Below are 22,893 nucleotides of genomic sequence, written 5' to 3'. Positions count from 1 at the left end.
AAATAAAACGCTGTTTTGAAGAAAAACTCTGAATTTATTTCCAAAATTTTTGATAATCATACTTAAAATTTTTTTATACTCAAATTTATGACAGCACTATCTTTTCAAGAGTATTCTTTAAAGATTATACTTTAAGGAACTTACAAGGAAAAAGGTAAACCTTCTACTTTGTTTGTATTCTGAGTAATGTGTAGTACATATGATGTGCATGAATAATCAGCATGGTTTATTTCACTTGCAACAAAAAAATAAATTTATAAAAGTGTGAGAGCTAAAGCTGCGGTTCATACATAAAAATGTTCCCAAAAGATGTCTTTAAAGATTGGTAAGCATTATATGGGCTTACAAATCTTATTCTTTGAGTTACACTGTTTAGAAAACTGACAATTTTTTTACTGTTTCCCCTGGTATACATAGACCAGTCCCCCTAGGGTGAGGGAGATCCACAGTACTCCATTTGCCACTCTGAAACTGGACCATACATTTGAATATAGTGCTATGTCCAGCGGATGTTTCATAATACATGGCATCTGTTGGATTATAAATTTCATTTGCTGTTACACTTTCTTTGTGTGAAAATTTAATAACTGCATGTTGTACTTACTTGAAAGTATCCACTACACACCTCTGCTATGACAAATAATCATAGCACAGTGAGCTATTGTGTATGGAAGTGCACAAGTTCTGAGCAATTGTGACATGACTAGTTTAGCTATGTTGCCAGCCCATGGCTGAATGACAAGTATTCTCATTGTTGAGGACTTTCTCTATGTTTCACTTACATGACCTTATATAAGGCTCAAGTGTTTTCACTCAGCCCTACTTTGACCACCATTATTACATTGCAATCTGCCTGCTTTAATTCATGAGAGGTATAACAATATTCCACAGATATAGTTGATAGTACTATTATTTTGTTCAGATCCAATGAGTAACACTCTTCTAACTGAAAATTATTTGAAAATAACTCACCTACTCTCAGCACCCGTCACAGTTGTGTATGGAGTTACACTTGGGCTTACGAGAGGGCTGAAGCTTCTTAGTGTAAATGAGTTTGTCTTCTTCAATATAGATTTCTTTGGCTGACTCCCAGAAACCGGAGAGAAATGGTTCTATAATGTAATTATTGAGCTATTAAAAATCAGAAGTGAAGATTCACAGAAGAATTACATGCTTTCTGTGCACAATTTGCTCTATTAGGAAATCACTTAAAATTTCAAGAGTATTTTATATTAAAAAGGGGAAGTAACCCATTTTTCTTATTCTATAAATTACATACAGACACAATGTTGTAATATGTCTATCATAGTGAAAAACATGTACAAGTAACAAAGTAGATTAACAAAATACTTGTAAATTATTTTATGGAAAAGACAAATAGCCTCTTAGTGTGATATGTAGTTGTAAACTTTACAACAAACAAAAAAAGCAAGTTAGTATTTTTAAATGCAATTATATTGTAGGGAATCTTGAAAATATGCATAGGAACTAGCTATATTTTATCACTGCTGGTAATGATATATGCTGATGAGCCAAAACATTATGACCACCTGCTTAATAGCTTGTTCATCCACCTTTGGAATGAAACACATCACTGATTCTGTGTATCAGGGATCTGCCAGTATGTTGGTGGTATATGGCATTAGATATCTATGCACAGGTCATGTAATTCACATAAATTATGAGCTGCTGATCTGCATACTCAATGATGGAACCCGACAGTGACCCAGATTGGTTCCATAGGACTTAAATCACGCAAATTCTGTCGCCGAGACATCAACTTCAGTTCACTATAATGCTCCTCAAACCACTGTAGCACAGTTGTGGCTCTGAGAGACAGACAATAATATTGCTGAAACATGACATCACCACTGGGGAAGACTTCAAGCATGAATGGATGCAAGAGGTTTGCAACTATTAGCATATCTTTGATTACCACCACAGGTCTATGCAAGTGCAGGAAAATGTCTTCCATAGAATAAAACTGCTCCCACCAGCCTGTGTCCATGGTGCACTGCACATTTCAAGCTGCTGTTCACCTCAATGATGGACTTTGTGGAAATGACCATCGACCTCACGTTTTGTGAAGATTCGTGGACATCCAAACATTTAGCACCTAGTGGTAGTTCCTCTGTCCTTCTACCTCTTTCCACAAATGCTTATGATAGCAGCATGTGATTATTCATCCAGCTTCACTGTTTTCAAGGTAATCATTCATAGGATATTGTGTAACAATAATCTGTCCTCTGCCAGAGTCACTTATCTCAATGTATTTCCCCATTTGCAGCCCATATCTCCACTAGGGTGATCCCCAATCCATGTCTGCTCCCCTTACATACTTTTCTTACTGCATCACATGCCTGAAACGTCACTAGTCAGCATCCAGCGTCACAGTGGGCAGTGGTACTAATGTTTTGGCTGATCAGTGTATATGTGCATACACACTAAATAACTTGCTGCTAAAATTGTTGAATCACTACATACTTTAACCAGTTCCCAGTTTAGCTGTTTTCTTTGTGCGATTTAAAATATCAGTACAGTACTGAAGAGGTGAAATATGAAGTATTTTAACAACTGTCAGCACCTGTCAACCATTTGTATATCAGACAATTACTTTTTGGTTTCCTCTAAGCCTGCTAATATCCTCACTTACGTCTGTGAAAGCTGTTCATTTCTCTGTCTTCCAGTCTAAATTACCTCATTTTCCTTCCAATCCATTTCCCTTCCCACGACTGTCTTTTTCCAACCTACCCCATCTGAGACAACAACATGCTCTAATTTGATAGATGATCAATAATAATCTGTAACATTTTATGTCCCTGCAAGCTGGTTGGTGTATTGTGAGTTGTTACCTGTCCTCACACTTCTTTCTTTTGACACCTGTAGCCTGCAAATTACTGTAAGATGGATGGCAGAAGTTATTCTTTTATGTGATTTACTTATAGCTCTTCTAGTTCTTTTCACAGGTACGACACAGGCAGTCTTATTGCATTCTAGCCTCTGTACTGACTATTTCCTTAACATACATGGGACTTTCCCCCATAAGTCAAACTAGTTTGTGATTGAAACTTCTTGGCAGATTGAAACTGTGTGTCAGACCAAGACTCGAACTTGGGACCTTTGCCTTTCATGGGCAAGTGCTCTACCATCTGAGCTGCCCAAGCATAACTCACACCTCGTCCTCACGGCTTTATTTCCACCAGTACCTCATCTCCTACCTTCCAAACTTCACAGAAGCTCTCCTGCAAAACTTGCTGAACTAGCATTCCTGGAAGAAAGGACATTACGGAGACATGGCTTTGCCACAGCCTGGAGAATGTTTTCAGAATGAATTGTTCACTCTACAGCGGAGTGTCCACTGATATGAAACTCTGCTGCAGAGGGAAAAATTCATTCTGAAAACACTCCGCAGGCTGTGGCAAAGCCATGTCTCCACAATATCCTTTCTTCCTCGAGTGCTAATTCTGATAGCTTTGCAGGAGAACTTCTGTGAAGTTTGGAAAGTAGGAGGCAAGGTACTGGTGGAAGTAAAGTTGTGAGGATGGGACATGAGTCATGCTTGGGTAACTCAGATGGTAGGGCACTTGCCTGCAAAAGGCAAAGATCCCGAACTCGAGTCTCAGTCCTGCACACAGTTATAATCTGCCAGGAAGTTTCATATCAGCACACACTCCGCTGCAGAGTGAAAAATACATTCTAGCTTGTGATTGTTTCTAGTATACATCACACAATAATTTTATAAGCAATCTCATTCTTAGATAAATTGCAGTGTCATACTGTTGTATCAAAACCTAACACTTGAAATCCACAAATGATTGTACGTGGTCCAGCCACTTTAATTCGACCACTGCCTATGTTCGACATCAGCATGTAATAACAATGCACAGATGCCAGGTGGCAGCACTAGCAGTGGGGGGGGGGGGTGCATTAAGTGTGTTGGGGATACAGAAAACAGTGCTGCCATTGTCACAATGCAGAAATGGAGCTATTTATCTGCTGTCCAAAAGGATATCATCATTAGCTTTTGAGCCAAGGGTGGAGGCATTTCCAAAATGGCTGAATCTGTTAACTGTTCACGTCCCAGCCACTATGGTTAAGTATATCATGAATGGCAAAATGACACTATCAAAACCCTGCACCAGGGCAACTGTGGTGCACCATGGGCCACAGACAGCAAAGGCGTACAATAGCAGCAGAGATGTATACAGGTGAACAGATGTGCAACTGTTGAGCTGACCACCCAGATGATCCAAGGGGCTACCAACAGTGTCTCCTCAATGATTCTTCAGCAAATGTTAATACATATGGGGGTCTCCACAGAAGGTGCCTGATTCAGGCACTCATGCTGAGTGCTGTTCATTTGTCATAAAAGCTGGCATCTTTTCAGATGAATCACATTTTATACTCCATTGGACAGATGGGCACTGATATGTACAGCACGAAATGTTTGAAAGCAAATACCCTGTAACAATCATGGAAAGGGCCAGGCCAGAGGAGGAACTGTTATGGTCTGGGAACATTTGCATGTCTAATCATTCTGGAAGCCACAGTGGATCAACACAAGTTTACATCTATCTCTGGGGTTCATATTTTTTCTCAGCATGATGGCATCTACCAGCAGGCTAATGCAACGTGTCACACAGCCCACAATGTACTTGTGCAGTTCAAAGAGCACCAAAATGAGTTTACTGTACTCCCCTGGTAGCTAGACTCCCTGGATTTGAATCCAGTCAAGAATCTGTGGGACAACCTCGGTTGGGCTGTTCACACCATTGATCCTCATCCAAGAAACCTAGTGCAGTTGGCTATGGCACTGGAGTCGGCATGGCTCCACATCCCTGTCAGTACCTTCTAGACCCTCAGTGACTGTCTTAACGTGCCTCTTGCAGTGGTTCACACTGCAAAAGGTAGTTATTCAGGCTTTTGACAGGTGGTCACATTAATGTGACTGGACAGTGTATGTAATGACTACAATTCGCACTTCTGTTCACAGTTATTAACATGTACTAACATGATTTCACAGTTTTTATTAAAAGTCATTAAACATGTTGTAAAATGATACTACAGTTTTACATTTTATGAGGTATGTAATTTCACATTTCTGTAGATCTGGGATTGTTGCAATCTTTGTACCAGTCTGATATTTTTTGACATCTGTCTCAATATTTGTGCTTTTTTTTGTGAGGGGGAAGGTTTTGTTTGTGTACAACACTTCTTCACTCACATATAACTTTATAATATATGTATGTTTATTTATATTTCCTTCAGTAGAATTATCTCATTGGTAGTTTTTCCAATCTCTAACAGTGCGCAGGAAAAGTGTACACTTAAATTGTTCTGTAGGTGATATAATTTCTCTTATTTTATTATGATGATGATTTCTCCCTATGGAGTATAGTGTCAACAAAATATTTTTGCATTTAGAAAAGAATGTTGGTGACTGAAATTTTGTGAAAAGATTTCACAGCACTGAAAAATACATTTGTTTTAATGATTGCCACCCCAACTCACATACACTATGTGATCAAAACTATCCAGACACCTGACTGAAAAGGACTTACAAGTTCATGGTACCCTCCATCAATAGCCTTGATGACAGCTTCCACTCTCACAGGCCTATGGTCAGTCACGTACTAGAAGGTTTCCTGGGGAATAGCAGCCCATTCTTCATGGAGTGCTGCACTGAGGAGGGGTATCGATGACGGTCGGTGAGGCTAGACATGAAGTCAGCGTTCCAAAACATCCCAACTGTGTTCTATATGATTCAGGTCAAGACTCTGTGCAGGCCCGTTCATTACAGGGATTTTATTGTCATGTAGCCACAGGCCGTGCATTATGAACAGGTGCTTGATTGTGTTGAAAGATGCAATCACCATCCCTGAATTGCTCTTCAACTGTGGGAAGCAAGAACGTGCCTAAAACATTGATGTAGGCCTGTGCTGTGATTGTGCCATGCGAAACAACAAGGGGTGCAAGCCACCTCTATGAAAAATACAACACCATTACACCACCGCCTCCGAATTTCACTGATGGTGCTACACGTGCTGGCAGATGACATTCACTGGGCATTCACCGCACCCATACCCTGCCATTGGATTGCCACATTGTGTACCATGATTCGTCACTCCACACAACAATTTTCCATTGTTCAATCATTCAATGTTTATGCTCCCTACACCAAGCGAGTTTGGTGTTTACTGGCATGCTGTGTAGCTTAGGAGCAGCTGCTCAACATGAAATCAAAGTTTTCTCACCTCCTGCCTAACTGTCACAGTGCTTGCACTTGATCCTGATGCAGTTTGGAATTCCTGTGTGATGGTCTGGATAAATGTCTGCCCATTACACATTATGACCCTCTTCAAATGTTGGTGGTCCCTGTCAGTCAATAGACAGGGTTGCCCTGTATGCTTTTGTGCTGTACATGTCCCTTCACATTTCTACTTCACTATCTCATTGGAAACAGTGGACCTAGAAATGTTTAGGAGTGTGAAAATCTCGGACACAGATGCATGACACAAGTGACACCCAATCACCTAACCACATTCGAAGTCCATGAGTTCCGCAGAGCACCCCATTCTGCTCTCTCATTATGTTTAATGACTACTGAGGTCGCTGATATGGAGTACCTGGCAGTAGGTGGCAGCACAATGCACCTAACGTGAAAAACATGTTTTTGGGGCTGTCTGGATACTTTTGATCACATAGTGTATCATATCCATGACATTCTCTCCCCTATTTTGTGATAATACAAAATGAGTTGCCATTCTTTGAACTTTTTTAGTATCCTCTGTCAATCTTATCTGGTACAGATTCCATAGCACAAAGAAATACTCCAGGACAGAACAGACAAGTGCATTGTAGGCAGTCTACATTTACATTAACATCTACATTTACATACTCCACATGCCACTACATGGTGTGTGGCAGAAGGTACACTGTACTACTTACTGCTGGTTGTTTCCTTTCCTGTTCCACTTGCAAATAGAGCAAGGGAAAAACAACTGTCTGTATGCCTCCATATGAGCCCTAATTTCTCATATCTAATCTTTGTGGTTGCTACGTGAAATGTATATTGGCAGCAATAGGATTGTCAGTCAACTTCAAATACCAGTCCTCAAAACTTTCTCAGTAGTGTTCTTTGAAATGAATGTCTTCTTCCCTCCAGGGATTCCAATTTGAGTTACTGAAGCACATCTGTAACACTTGTATGCTGATTGAACCTATCAGAAACAAATCTAGCAGCTCCCCTCTGAACTGCTTTGATGACTTCTTTTAATTTGACCTAGTGTGGATCCCATTCACTCAAGTAGTACTTAAGAACAGGTCACACTAGTGTCTTGCATGTGGTCTCCTTTACGGATGAACCACACTTTCCCAAAATTCTCCGAATAAACTGAGGTTGACAGTTCACCTCCCCTACCACAATCCTCATATGCACATTATGTTTCATATTGCTTAGTCTCTTTAGCAGACCTGTTGCATCTTCTAAGTGTCCTATCAATAAAACACACTCTTTCATACCTGCCCACAACATTATCTCTGTGATCATTCCCATTTAGGTTGCTTGTAATTGTAATCCCTAGGTATTTAGTTGAATTGATAGCCTTCAGATTTGTGTGATCTGTCATGTAACCAAAGTCTAACAGATTCATTAGTATTCATGTGGATGACCTCACACTTTTTGTTAATCAGAGTCAATTGCCACTTTTTGCACCATACAGATCTCTTGTCTAAGTTATTTTAGAATTGGTTTTGATCTACTTATGACTTTGTCTATGGCAAATGACAACATCATCTGCAAAAAATCTAAGAGAACTACTCAGATTGTCTCCGAAATTATTTATATAGATTAGGAACAGCAAAATGCCTCTAATACTTCCTCAGGGAATGCCAGATATCACTTTTGTTTTACTAGATGACTTTCGTCAACTACTATGAACTGCAAACTTTCTGACAGGAAATCACAAATCCAATCTCATAACTGAGATGATACCCCATATGCACACAGTTTGATTAGAAGTAGCTTGTGAGAAATGGCGTCAAAAGCCTGTAGGAAATGTAAAAATATGGAATCAATTTCAGATCCCCTGTCGACAGTCATTATTACTTTGCATGAATAAAGAGCTAGTTGTGCTTCATAAGAACAATATTTTCTCAATCCAAGCTATGTGTTAGTAGATTGTTTTGTTTCAGGTAATTCATAATGTTTGAATGTAGTACATGCTCCAAAATCCTACTGCAAATTGGTGTCCATGATAAGAGTCTGTAATTCAGTGGATTACTGTTATTTCCTTTCTTAAATATTGATGTGACCTGTGCAACTTCCCAGTTCTTAGGTATGAATCTTTCATCAAGTGAGTGGTTATATATGATAGCTATTATATCAACATACTTTGAAAGGAACAGAATTGGTATGTAATCTGGACTCGTAGACTTGGTTTTATTAAGTGATTTATGCTGCTTTGGAATGCTGAGGATATCTACTTCTAAGTTACTCACATTGGCAGCTGTTCTTGATTTGGATTCTGGAATGTTCACTGTGTCTTCTTTGAGGATGGTATTTCAGAAAACTGTGTTTAGTAACTCAGCTTTAGTGATGCTATCATTGGTAACATTATCATTGCTGTTGCACAGTGAATGTACTGATAAGGTACTGATAGTGTCCTGCCGCTGGTGTATTTTATATACAACCAGAGCCTCTTTTAGTTTCTACCAGATTTTGAGACAATGTATTCATTGTGGGAACTGTTAAAACATCTCACACTGAAGTCCACACTAAGTTTTGAGACTGAGTAAAACATCACCAATCTTTGAGATTTTGCATTTTTAAAAATTTGGCATGCTGTTTTTGTTGCTACTACAACAATGTTCTGGCCTGTTTTGAGTACCATGGGGGATTAGTTTCATCTTTTATTAATTTATTTGGTATAAATCCCTCAATTGTCATTGATACTATTTCTTGAACCGAAGCAACATAGTTAGAGTATAAGGAATGCAGACTGTCTCATAGGTAAGCATCAAGTGAATTTTTATCCACTTTTTGAAAACAGATATATTTTGGATTTCTTTTTGGTGGATTTGGGTGTCACAGTATTCAGTCTCACTACAGTGACCTTGCGGTCACTAACACCATATCTATTATGATGCTCCCTATTAGCTTAGAATTATTTGTTACTAAGATGTCAAGTATGTTTTCATAGCCATATACACATAAGGTGGGCTCCTGAACTAACTGCTCAAAATAATTTTCAGAGAAAGCAATTAGTATGACTTTGGATGGTTTTATGCTCGGCACTGGCTTTATACACATTTTTTTGTAATGAATCAAGGACATGTTGCAGTCACCACCAACTATAACTGCATGAGTGGTGTATCTGAAATAAGACTCGTGTTTTCTTTGAACCATTCAGCAACCGTATCACCCAAGTCAGGGGTCTATAAAAGGAACCTGTTATTAATTTATTCCAGTTGCCAAGTATAACCTCTACCACTACTATAATACCAGAACTTTCTACTTGAATTTCCCTACAAGTTAAGCTACTTCTAACGGCAACAGACACACCACACCACCAATTGCATTTAATTCATCCTTTCTGAACATCATTATGTCCATTGTACAAATTTTATGTGAATTTATCTCCAATTTCAACCAGCTTTCAGTACCGATACTTATTTGAGCTTCAGGCTTTCTTTTAATGCTTGGAGTTCAGGTTCTTTCCCAAGACAGCTATGACAAATTACAACTACAACAACAACAGTTGTTAAGTCTATCTGCAGCCTTTTGTTTGCCCTGCACCCTTTGAGACTGAAACCCTTTTTGCACTTTCCCAAGCCCTCTTACCTAAAAAAAAGACCCAGTCTACTCAACACAGCTCCCACTACAGGTGGAGCTGACTCCTGTGAGTTATGGATAACAATAATTACATTTTCAAAACATAAATCATCTGATGCATGTTACATATATTTTAAATATAGTAAGGAAAGTTCTGGCAGAATCTAAATACTTTAGGAGTAAAGGAGACCACTCACTGAACCAAAACTTTGGTAGCTTTTGGAAGAAATTCTTGAATGAGCTAGAGTTCAAATACAAAATCTACATCTTCTTACAAAATGGCTGCAACTGTACAGTGCTTTCAGTATGATATATAATAATATCATTAATAAAGAACAGATTGCACTTTCTACTCATTAACTGTTAAAAGTGTACAAACTATTAATTATAAATAAAAGAAAAAAAGTTGAGAAAATATCCCTTTCCAGAAGTAGTAATGCCATTATAATTTCAATTTACATTTTCCTGTTTTGAGTGAAGCAGACTAGCATATTTACTTCAGCATATGCTTGCCAATCTTTGACGTCCTATAATAGAGTAGCTAAGTAGCAGTGAGAACTTGACTACTGAACATGAGCAAGCTGTGTAGGCAGCAGCCATGTGGATCAAGTGCACTGTTACCACAAAACCATGCTAGTGATAGAGATCTGTTCACTAGTAGTCATTGTATGTGCCACTCAAAGTTAACTCTTACACTGTTTTTCTTTCTTGTTTTTGTCCCATTACCATTTTGTACCCCTCTGTGCTTGCACACATAGAAGGATCCTATTTTGCCACCCCTTCAATATGACCCTGATCACATCTAAAAACATACCTGCCATCTGCAGCCTCTGGCCAAGTGTAAAGTATACTTCATGGAAAAACTTTGTTAACTGCTGTGGCCAAGCTTACCCCTTTTTTCAAAACCATACTTTGATTGTGCCAGTATAAGCAGTTCATGTCTAATGAAGCAGACACCAAGCTGAGTCAGAATACTACTTTCAAATATTTTGTTGATAGTGGGGATTAATGGTATTCGTGTCCACAGCTTTTGGCCTAGCAGTGAACATTGCTGGTTCTGGATCCTGGCATCTTGGGTTTGGTTCCCTGCCTGAGTGGAGATTCTCTCTGCTTGGGGACTGGGTGTTTGTATTGTTCTCATCATTTCATCTTATCATCATTGATGTGGAAGTGGTGTAAAATAGAAAGACTTACATTAGGCAGCCGAACTACCCAGACAGGGTCTCCCAGCCAATAATCCCACACAACCATTTCATCCAATGACATTGGTCTATTATTTTCAGAGTTATTCCTTACTTTCTTTTTATAAAACAGTTCAACTACATCGATTTTAGTGGAGTTGAATATATGTTTTCTCTAATGCTGCAAATTGTAAAGTAAAGTAAGAGTTTATGGAATTTCTTCTAACCAGATCTTAGTGTGAACAGTTTAAGACTGTGCTAACATTAATAGCTAAGTCATTAATATGTAACATGAAGTGGAGGTATCGCATCGTACTTCCCCGGGCAAATCCGAAATTTTTTCTGTGCCTGTGGATGATTCTCCATGTAGTATAAGAAAGCATGTCTTGCCTAGATATGCTAGATATGCATTATTGTATTTTCTTCAGCAGGAATTAGCCCAGTGTCAAATTACAAGCTTCTCAAACATCAAGAAATGCCCAATCAACTTGGTTACCTCCATCAATGGCTATATCAAATGTGAACTGTGAAAGTTGAATTTCACAGAACTAGTGTTTCAGAAATCATAATGATTCCCTTGTAGAAGGTGAATTAATGGCAGATGTGTTAATGTTAGATAGAATGAATTACATGATTTTGTTGCAAATGGAGATGAATAATATTGGGTGGTAGTTTTGTCGCCCTTTTTGTAAATATCTGTTAGTTTCCAACAACTGAGATCATTTCTTTCTTCAGGGAATCTTCGGTAAGGCATGAATAAGAACAGAGTTATTTAATTAAAAATTTGTCATGGATGGGTGAGCCTGAGGCCCCTGAAGAATTCAAGAAATTTCAGCCATTTTTGTGGATTACTGGTGCTGATTTCTGTAGTGAGGACATTTCAGTTGTTACTGGGACTAAATGGAGGTATTATTTCTGGACCATCCTTTGCAAAGACATGTTTGAAAATGAAATTACATATTTCTACTTTTGTTTTTCAGTTGTCTATATTGGATCTTATGCTGTCAACAAGCACATGGACAAACATTTTTGTCCTCTGGCTAGGAACCCACTTTTTAGTGAATAAGCAACTAGCTTCATGAGCTTCAGGTATGAGTTCACGTTTCTACTGAAAGTGAGGTACAAGTCCTTCTCTTGACCAAAGGGAAAGAAGAATAGATTATGTTCTTAGAGATGTGGGGAGAAGAAATGTTTCTTCACATATTTTTATTCATTTGCAGAATTCTGAACTCCCTGGCTTTTGATTAAGCACATCATCTTAAAAACTTCAATCATAACTCTCCTAAACTGAGTAAGTGCTTCTTCACACTGACCTTAGGTTACCTATCCTCTACAGTTTTCCCACCATCTACACCTTATCCTCTATTCATTTTTATCTCTTGCTCCATAAGAAATTTGTGACCCTTCAAGCTGAAAATTCAATGGACATTTCCAATCACAATACCATGGTTTTTGGCCAAGCTGCTGTATGTGATTGCTTAATCTTTTATTAACACGTGTAAATTGTATTGCTTTAGTTGGTATCAGTAATGTAAGAGACTTACTCCATCCCCTGCATGAATATTATTTGGTGAAAGTAGATCAGCTGCTGACTGTTGTCGAAGTTTGAGGATGTCGGGTGCAGGAATGACTTCAAATCTAGATGGTCTCCTCTGCTTATGCTGAAATTCTTCAATCATTTTTCTTTCCATTTCTTCCTTTGCTCTAAAAATACATAATGAAATAAATACATTATACCGGTACTCCGTTTCTTGACTGATGAACATGTCTGTACAAGAATATAGTGAAGGAAAATCATGAGTGGCATATGAATATCTGTGAGTATAAAACCAAAACTTAAAAATTATTTACAAAATAAAAGTTTTATATGGTAATGGAATATCTTAATTAAAATGGGTCACTTAAATTAAGAAGTTCTGGATGGTAGAGGGAGACAGGTAGAGAGAGACCATCTCTTATCCTGTAGTGTTTGAAGAGTGGGATGTTGTGTGAATGAGTGCCAGCTAGTAATAGTTATTTCCTATATGCCTAAATGCTGCTACATGCCTCCACTACCTAGTGGAGGCATATATGTAAACTGAAATGTAAATATTTAGCATGAACCATCGCATGGAAGAGAATTATTTTAGCAATAAGTAAACACTAATAGTTGATAGCTTGAAAATGATATTGTCTATGAAATAAATTTATTTATCTACATCATCAGAAAACTGAAACATATCTATATTACTAAATGACTAAGTCAGCTAATGGCACCCAATTCCAGTTGCAGACTGCCTACATTACAGCTTCCAGAGGCAACAGAAATTTGATTTTCAATATTTCATATAATTATTTACAGAATTTACAAACTTAAAATGCTGTAATAATCTACTCATTAAGAGGTGTAATATTATGTTAAGGTTTAAACAGTGTAATATAAGTATTATTGTTTGAAACTGTATCTATGTCTTGAGGCAGTGTAGCTTGTGGCACACAAATTAACCGGACTACAGTCATCACTTATTTGACAGTGAGACTACTTATCAACTTTCAACAAGCTTTAGACATAATTTCAAAACTTTATGAAACTCTCTCTGACACGCCTCCACACAATGATGAAAGGAAAAGTGTTTATCGATTACTAAATTTTTGCTGTTCATGCAGTAAAACTTCAGCATCAGGCATGATATTTCAATTTATTACTTCATTGCATTGACTATTCTGTCAGTTCTTGGTAGAATATTTTATTTGTTATGAATGAAGAAACACAGAACTGATGTAATGTTCTACAATATTTAATACTGTGGCTATGAAATTTTTTGTAGGGTCAAAGATTTTTAAAATAGTGGAGCTACAGAGTATCCCAGTTGGTTTACAAAGATGACAATAGTTATAGTTGGATTTAGGAGTAAAACAAGGGATTATTTCAGTAAAAATATGATGTAAATCTGTTTATGTTGGATAACATATGTGACACATTAAATAATGAATTACATGACAAATTACAAAAATTGTTCTGGGATGAAAAATTGCATTGACTATTCTGTCAGTTCTTGGTAGAATATTTTATTTGTTATGAATGAAGAAACACAGAACTGATGTAATGTTCTACAATATTTAATACTGTGGCTATGAAATTTTTTGTAGGGTCAAAGATTTTTAAAATAGTGGAGCTACAGAGTATCCCAGTTGGTTTACAAAGATGACAATAGTTATAGTTGGATTTAGGAGTAAAACAAGGGATTATTTCAGTAAAAATATGATGTAAATCTGTTTATGTTGGATAACATATGTGACACATTAAATAATGAATTACATGACAAATTACAAAAATTGTTCTGGGATGAAAAAAAAAAGTTGAACTGTACATAGTAAATAAAATTTGGTCACATGTTCCAATGGGGTTCCTGAACAAGATAATTTGGTCCTTAAAAGATCCAATATTACAAAGAGGTACAACATAACAAGTGAGACTGAAAGGGAAATGAAACATCTGTAAGTATACAAAGTAAAATTTTTAACAGTGAAATATAAATTACAGCAATTGAAATACAGGACAAAAATTAGGCATGTGAATAGTAATGGTAATTAAAAAAGTGGTTTGCATAGGATTATTAGCAGTATTTACCATTAGAAGTGACAAGTAACAGGACTGAGTCTGATCATTCAGTATTAAGCTTGAGCAGTGGACATATATTTATTAATTCCTTTTATTATGTAAACTAAAGGTGGAAGAGGGAGAAAGGAAAAGAAAGTAGAGGAGCGGGTGATACCAGCTACATCGGAACTTTATACAGAATGGGCGGCGATGACTGAAAATGTGTGCTGGACTGGGACACAAACCCAGGCTCTCCCGCTTACTAGGCAGTTGCGTTAACCAGTGCATCACATGGGCATAGTGCTTATTGAGGTGTCACTGAGAGTCAAGAGTGGTGCAAGAAGAACTGACAACTGCAGAGATACTGCACAGCAAAGCAGTATCATGAGGTGCCAATGAGATGCTAGGAAGAGACCGTGCCTCCCATATTTCCAAGGCACTGCCACTAAGCCTCTGCCCTGAAATAGCATCACCAGAGGCCAGGAGGGCAGTTTTGTTCAAGGTTGGATCCCACCCACTTCCAGGAATTTCCTGTTGGAGTTAAGTCATTGTGCTGCCTATTTGCCAACGCAGCCTGTGTCATCCATCAGGGAGAGAAGAAACTTCCATCTGCTGTGAAATGTGCCTCCACACCAATGTTATTAGAACAGTGTCAACACAGGTTGATGAACTTGAGTTTTCTAGTGACTTTAGTGAAGCCACAATACAGCCATTCTGAACATGTATCAACTCGTCACCCAGTAATCATGGCGCATTTACTGTGTTCTGAACCACAAGTCCACAATGTTCAGTTTCATAGATACAGCTGAGTCTGGCGAGCAAAGATAAGTTTTGCTGTAATTAATAAAGCATTACTTATTTAGAATGTTCTAATTAACAATATTATTACTATCCATCTCAGTGTCCACGAAGTCGGACTCAACTTTTATCACAAATGTGAGGACTATCTCAATGCACCCCAGCTGACTCAGATTCCCAACTGACCACCACCTACCCACCAGTACCCGTCCATGTCCTCCATGCTCACTAATTTTTAGATTTCCACTGGAGGCCGAAAGATAATGTGCATCCACACTCAAGGTTGTGAATTCACTGACCATTAAGGCGAGTCAATTATATGAATGCGTGGTGTCTGTTCTTTTGGACATGTCTGAAAGAACAGACACTGCACATTCATATAATTCACATACTTTCATGGTAGTTCCTTACTTTGTAGATGTTATGTAAGACTTTATGTTGCAACTTGTAATTGTGGCTTTCTTTAAACAGGTGGTCTGCAAAAGTAGAGTCTCCTTTTCTATGGAATTCCTTCAAGCAGAATGATATTGACCTCCCAGACTGGTCTGTATAGAATCTGTCACAATTACAAGTGATTTTTCATATTCCACCCTTTTCCAAAGCTGTCTTTACCACTGGACAAAAAGTGTCTAGTAGCATTGTGCTAATAAAATGATGTTGCACAGTTCCTAGATTTAAGCTCTCTGGCTACATTCGGAGAGATTTTTCCTAAGTATGGAACCATGCACCATTTATTAATTTTACTATATACTCTTCAACTTATTTTTCCTCTCAGAACAATTGTAATTTGTCATGTAGTTCATTATTTAATGTGTTTCATATTTTACCTAATCTACATATTTTTACATTACATTTTTTCCATTTCCATTTTTATTATCACATAACATGCCTTATACAATCAAAGATTGTGACATAGGTGACTTGTCAGTTTTACACTATATATAATAACACTAAAAATAGACAATAAACTAATAATACATATGGTGTAACATCTTCGAAGAGGTATTTTAATCACAATTATAATGCATTGTTGTCATTCAAGAAATCTTCTACACTATAGCAACATTTATCTTTCAGATATTTTTCCAGGTATCTTTTTGTACCTTTTACATTTAGGTCATCCATACCTTTCCATGCCCATATAGTATGGGGTTTTTTCATATGATTTTAATCGTTGGGTAGGTAACATGTAGCTCGTTCTATATCTAGTATCATACCGATGAAAGAAGCAGTTGATCTCAAAAAGTTGTCGGTTTCTTTTTGTGAAAGTGAGAGTTTCATAGATGTATATGCATAGAATACTCATTAGATCTAGTTTTACAAATAAAGGTTTACAATGTTGCTTTGGTTTTGCTCCCACCATTGCTCAGATGATTCTTTTTTATAGTCTAAAAGCTCTAAGTAAATTTGTTTTTTCAGACTCCTAGAAAATTATACTATACCTAATGACTGAAACAAAATATGCATTATATACAGTTTTTCTTACAGCTAAATCAGTAATACTATACAAGATATTCATAATATATACAAGGATATTCAGTCGACCCAGTATGTTGTTAACGTGGTGACTGCATAACAGGTTTTTATTTGACACAGCCTGCAGCTCTAATTTTTTGTCCATATACCTTATTTCACTTATAAACTGTGCTGATTGCTTTGTGGTGAAATGAACGATTTCTGTCTTTGTAAAATTTAATGTCAAGTTATTGTTTTTGACCCATGCCTCCACATTCTTACTGTTTTAGTCCATAATCAAGCATTAACAATTGTCACCATTGGAAACGAACTGAAAAACTCTGTAGTTACTGTTTTAAAATCTTTGATCCTACAAAAAAATTCCATGGCTACGTATATTTATTTTTCTACCTGACACTGTCATACAGCCGAAAACTGGTTGGTAAAATAATAAATGTTGCAGACTATTACACCAGTCTCATGTGTTTTTTCATTCATAATATTACTTCTCTGCTGCCAATTCTATTCACAACACATATTTCAGACAGTATTCACATATACCACTGGGTGTACCTGTGTAATTATGTCATTGTATTACACATAGTTCAGAAGATATGACATCATAAATATTGAGGTTTACGAAAAGCTACCTTTTGATTAAAATGGAGTGGAAATTACTCAGACTATATTTTTCAGTGTTTCATAATGAGAGCACTTAGAGACTTCCAACAAACTTTACACATAATTTCAAATATTTTCTAAACTTTTTCCTGCTTACATGCTTATTGTCAAATATTTATCACATTGACTCACCTGTAAAGTAATAAGAAGTTTGAAGGTGTTTACTGAGTTTGATTCTTTACAGAACAGAGGAGGTTTATCAGTAGAAACTATAACACAATACAGAACATTGAGACATTCACTTTCATATGCCTCATTTTCATTATGTTTGCAGAAGAATGAAGCTGATAATGTATAATCATGAAAAATTTTTCAAGTAATACCTGACAGTATATATGTCCTTTTCATGCAAATTTTCATCTGGGCAGAGAAATCCCAATCAGAAAAATAACTGTTCTCTCGTCTTCTGTATGCAATATATGCAGTTTTCATATACTGTACATAATAAAAAAAAGTGGTGTAGTGGTAAGGCATTATGCATTAATCAGAAAAGATCTCTGCTCCAATTATTCTGATGTATGTCCTCTACAACTTTCTTTAGATATAGTATTCTTCTCAGGATTTTTGCTAGATCCCAAAGTACACTTGATATAATACACTTCTGGAAATTGAAATAAGAACACCGTGAATTCATTGTCCCAGGAAGGGGAAACTTTATTGACACATTCCTGGGGTCAGATACATCACATGATCACACTGACAGAACCACAGGCACATAGACACAGGCAACAGAGCATGCACAATGTCGGCACTAGTACAGTGTATATCCACCTTTCGCAGCAATGCAGGCTGCTATTCTCCCATGGAGACGATCGTAGAGATGCTGGATGTAGTCCTGTGGAACGGCTTGCCATGCCATTTCCACCTGGCGCCTCAGTTGGACCAGCGTTCGTGCTGGACGTGCAGACCGCGTGAGACGACGCTTCATCCAGTCCCAAACATGCTCAATGGGGGACAGATCCGGAGATCTTGCTGGCCAGGGTAGTTGACTTACACCTTCTAGAGCACGTTGGGTGGCACGGGATACATGCGGACGTGCATTGTCCTGTTGGAACAGCAAGTTCCCTTGCCGGTCTAGGAATGGTAGAACGATGGGTTCGATGACGGTTTGGATGTACCGTGCACTATTCAGTGTCCCCTCGACGATCACCAGTGGTGTACGGCCAGTGTAGGAGATCGCTCCCGACACCATGATGCCGGGTGTTGGCCCTGTGTGCCTCGGTCGTATGCAGTCCTGATTGTGGCGCTCACCTGCACGGCGCCAAACACGCATACGACCATCATTGGCACCAAGGCAGAAGCGACTCTCATCGCTGAAGACGACACGTCTCCATTCGTCCCTCCATTCACGCCTGTCGCGACACCACTGGAGGCGGGCTGCACGATGTTGGGGCGTGAGCGGAAGACGGCCTAACGGTGTGCGGGACCGTAGCCCAGCTTCATGGAGACGGTTGCGAATGGTCCTCGCCGATACCCCAGGAGCAACAGTGTCCCTAATTTGCTGGGAAGTGGCGGTGCGGTCCCCTACGGCACTGCGTAGGATCCTACGGTCTTGGCGTGCATCCGTGCGTCGCTGCGGTCCGGTCCCAGGTCGACGGGCACGTGCACCTTCCGCCGACCACTGGCGACAACATCGATGTACTGTGGAGACCTCACGCCCCACGTGTTGAGCAATTCGGCGGTACGTCCACCCGGCCTCCCGCATGCCCACTATACGCCCTCGCTCAAAGTCCGTCAACTGCACATACGGTTCACGTCCACGCTGTCGCGGCATGCTACCAGTGTTAAAGACTGCGATAGAGCTCCGTATGCCACGGCAAACTGGCTGACACTGACGGCGGCGGTGCACAAATGCTGCGCAGCTAGCGCCATTCGACGGCCAACACCGTGGTTCCTGGTGTGTCCGCTGTGCCGTGCGTGTGATCATTGCTTGTACAGCCCTCTCGCAGTGTCCGGAGCAAGTATGGTGGGTCTGACACACCGGTGTCAATGTGTTCTTTTTTCCATTTCCAGGAGTGTATTTCCATGATTCACCTAAATATTGTCTTCATATGAGATAATGTTTCTGTGTTGCTGAACGACATTAATACATTGCGGCAATGACCTTGCTCTTTGCAGGATTTTAAATTCAAATAAGAAAAGTCTGTGTCACTTGTTTGTTTTTATTACATCTTTCCAAATGGTTCAAATGGCTCTGAGTACTATGGGACTCAACTGCTGAGGTCATTAGTCCCCTAGAACTTAGAACTAGTTAAACCTAACTAACCTAAGGACATCACAAACATCCATGCCCGAGGCAGGATTCGAACCTGCGACCGTGGCGGTCTTGCGGTTCCAGACTGCAGCGCCTTTAACCGCACGGCCACTTCGGCCGGCACATCTTTCCATCTGGCAGTGTTTTATGTCACAGTGTTCTAAAAGATAAGAAATATCTCACCTGATGACTCAGTGCAGAGTATGCTGGATAACGGAGACTACATAGGGTCATGCAGAAACAATTAGTTAGAGAGAAATAAAATATACGCACAAATAGTACCACAGAAATCCCATTTACCTTTCTTGTGCCTCTTTCTGCCATTTGGCTGCCACTTGAAGTCTTCTTTCTCGGCCAATATGTCTTTCGATGAGCTTTATCAACTCAAGTCGCTGAATAGACCCGAGCAAGATCATAGACTCTGAAAATATATTTCATAATCACATAATTCTGTATATTTATGTAAAATAACTAAAAAAAGCCTGTATAACAAATTTTACCAGGGCTGTCAACCAGAGGAAAGCCTTTTAGATTTCTGTTCTCTTTCAAAGTGTTCTTCAGGCTCTTGTAACTCATTCCATGCCATATGAACTTCACATCACGAACCATGAAGTCTTCTACATATATGTTGTACATTCCTGTAATGTAAATTATCATGTTCTTTATACAATGCAACTTAAGTAATAGTGTAAAAAGCTAAATTGCAACAAAAGCAACATAAAATTATGCAAAGAAATTTGTATCTGAACACATTATAACAAATAAACAGCAGTACACTTATAGAATTAATATTTACCTGAACTAGAAGGCAAGAGGTCAGGAAGATATGGCAGTTTTTTAATGAGAATAATACTGTCATAAAGTGATGGTTGCAGAAATGATGCTATTGCATTTGAGATTAAAACAGCAATCTGAAAAATAATAGAATGAGATTACTTAAATTTTTGTTTCAATATTAGGATATTGGTAAATGCAATCAATAAATTGAAATGCTATGATGCAAATAGATGAGTAACTATACATGACCTTGTACATCTGTGTCAACTGCTTATTGAAACAAAGTGAAATGTTCTATGCTGAAAATATAGTAAAACAGATACTCCAACAACTAAAGCCACATACAAAGGAACTGCAAAGTAATTTGGCCAGTGGTTGCTTATCAAACAAATGTCAGATAAACTGGCACATGAGTGACAGATGTTGTTGAAAGAATTCTGTGAAAGACACAGACAACAGTCTGTCTATTTGAAGAGACGTCTGTTATAAATTTTGTGTCCTAATCTACACAATATTAATCAGTCAGTTTTTTAATGTGCAATCTCTTGAGGAGAAAGTAATGATGTCCTCATATTTTATTACATAAAAATTTAATAAATGATTTAATGTACAGAAGACTCACAAAGCACAAAGAGTAAACTGAATGTTGTGTTAATTTACAACACTTTTAGTCATGCATCATATAGTTGAGAAACATTCTTAATATCCTTAAATACCTAAATTAATCTTTAATTTACAAGTGTCTGCATATTTTTTCCATATTATTCTATGATAATATTACCATCAATGAAAAATTACATTGCAGAACACTATCATTTCGGCCCAAAAATAAAGTTTAGTTTCTCCCTTTTAATTTGTTTTGAGGGGTGACTGTGATGCTGACCGAGAAGTGGATGACTGTAAGACCAATGGCTGATTATTGTGAACAATGAACAAACTACACTTCAAGCAAACAGTGCTTGATCAACGAAATGTAGAGTGACAGTTACAGCAGAAACAGGTAGTAAAATTCATTGCTTCTTACATGGTTTATGAAGGCTCCAGTTTCTCTTTCCAAGATATAACCCTTTCGATGAATGAAGTTTGAGTATAGAACTACAAGTTAATGATTAACAGCATGAAGCTATTTACAATTAATGCAGCCACATAGTGGTAAAAATACAGAGTAAAAAACATGCTGCAATTAATTACTTAAATTCTCTTCCTTAATATAATGATTGGATGTGTATGAATGGACATCACTTGCAAAAATAATGTCAGTTTCTATTAAGTACACTCTCCCCATCCCATGAATTGTTGTATTTATCATAAATGAATAAAATTGTGTTTTTTCTGCACTATAGTAATTTCTAAATGTTGTATTCTACATCAGATATTACATAAAACACCATTATTGTAATGAATGTAACGTAAAATCTGTGGAGTTCCTGGTGGCTCTAGTCTTGTCAAATTAAATCAATAAGTAAACAAAACAAATAAATCTCTCCCTCTTTCCCAGCATATGTTTAGAAATGTCATTACTGTTCTGTAATCTGATACCTGTCATATGTTTATTAAGATGTGGCCTAGTGCAAATTGTGTGGCAAAAATACTGCACTCTTTTGGGTCTCTCTGCTATAGTAAAAAGGCCCCTAACCTTAGATTAAATACATTAGCAGAAGTATGTCATGGTTATTTAATCCTATCTAAGTTACAGAAATGTAGCATGCCCCAAGTTGTTAATATTATCAACAACAGTTAATTATTTATCCGTAGTGAATTATCGTACTATTGAGAAATGGACATCTGTCTGAGCAGTGATTTAAAGGAAAACAGGAAGACATCATGGAGTCCTGCACAACATTCTTGCTACCTATTTTCAGCTTCCTCATTTTCCAGATATCCTTTGCGTAATGCACATGTTAGAAGACTATCCTAGTATAACTTTGAAAAGAGACCAGACAGGTACATAAACAAGACTAGGCTTGTAGCTAAGCATTCTAACAATGTACTTTCTCAAAACTAACAAATTAACTAAAACATGCACACACACACTCATTCTGCATTGTCTTAGCTTTGTAGCCATACTGAGATGATGGATGCATGAGGTGGAGTGGGTACGAGGAGAAGGAAAAAGCATGGTGATGCTTTCTAGAAATAATGTAGATTGATGGAACAGGGATATATGGTGAGCTGTTACTGTTAGTCTTTCTGCTGTTTTTATACCATCATGGTCTTTGATATGTTGACAAGTGGCTCCTTTCCATCCTGAAACCATGTGTCACTCACTCTTTTTACCTGTTTTGTGTCCTATCTCTATTTTCTCTCCCTCATTGTCTATCCATATTTCGCCTTA

General features: G+C 38.0%; 1 protein-coding gene across 2 annotated transcripts in view; it reads right to left on the bottom strand.

Annotated features, from left to right (window-relative positions):
* The window catches only part of LOC126248447 (chloride channel protein 2), a 526,989-nt gene that overhangs the window by 19,315 nt on the left and 484,781 nt on the right, over positions 1–22,893 (bottom strand). For both annotated transcript variants that reach the window (XM_049949432.1, XM_049949431.1), the window contains exons 13-17: positions 20,578–20,692; positions 20,282–20,419; positions 20,082–20,202; positions 12,558–12,717; positions 973–1,112 (exon numbers count right to left, since the gene is read on the bottom strand). In XM_049949432.1, coding sequence (XP_049805389.1) covers positions 973–1,112; positions 12,558–12,717; positions 20,082–20,202; positions 20,282–20,419; positions 20,578–20,692 — 674 coding nt within the window. The remainder of the gene's footprint in view (positions 1–972; positions 1,113–12,557; positions 12,718–20,081; positions 20,203–20,281; positions 20,420–20,577; positions 20,693–22,893) is intronic.

Source organism: Schistocerca nitens, chromosome 3, assembly GCF_023898315.1.
Source record: "Schistocerca nitens isolate TAMUIC-IGC-003100 chromosome 3, iqSchNite1.1, whole genome shotgun sequence".
Classification (NCBI taxonomy): domain Eukaryota; kingdom Metazoa; phylum Arthropoda; class Insecta; order Orthoptera; family Acrididae; genus Schistocerca; species Schistocerca nitens.
The sequence above is the reverse complement of the archived record's forward strand: the minus strand, read 5'-3'. Positions and strand labels throughout refer to the sequence as shown.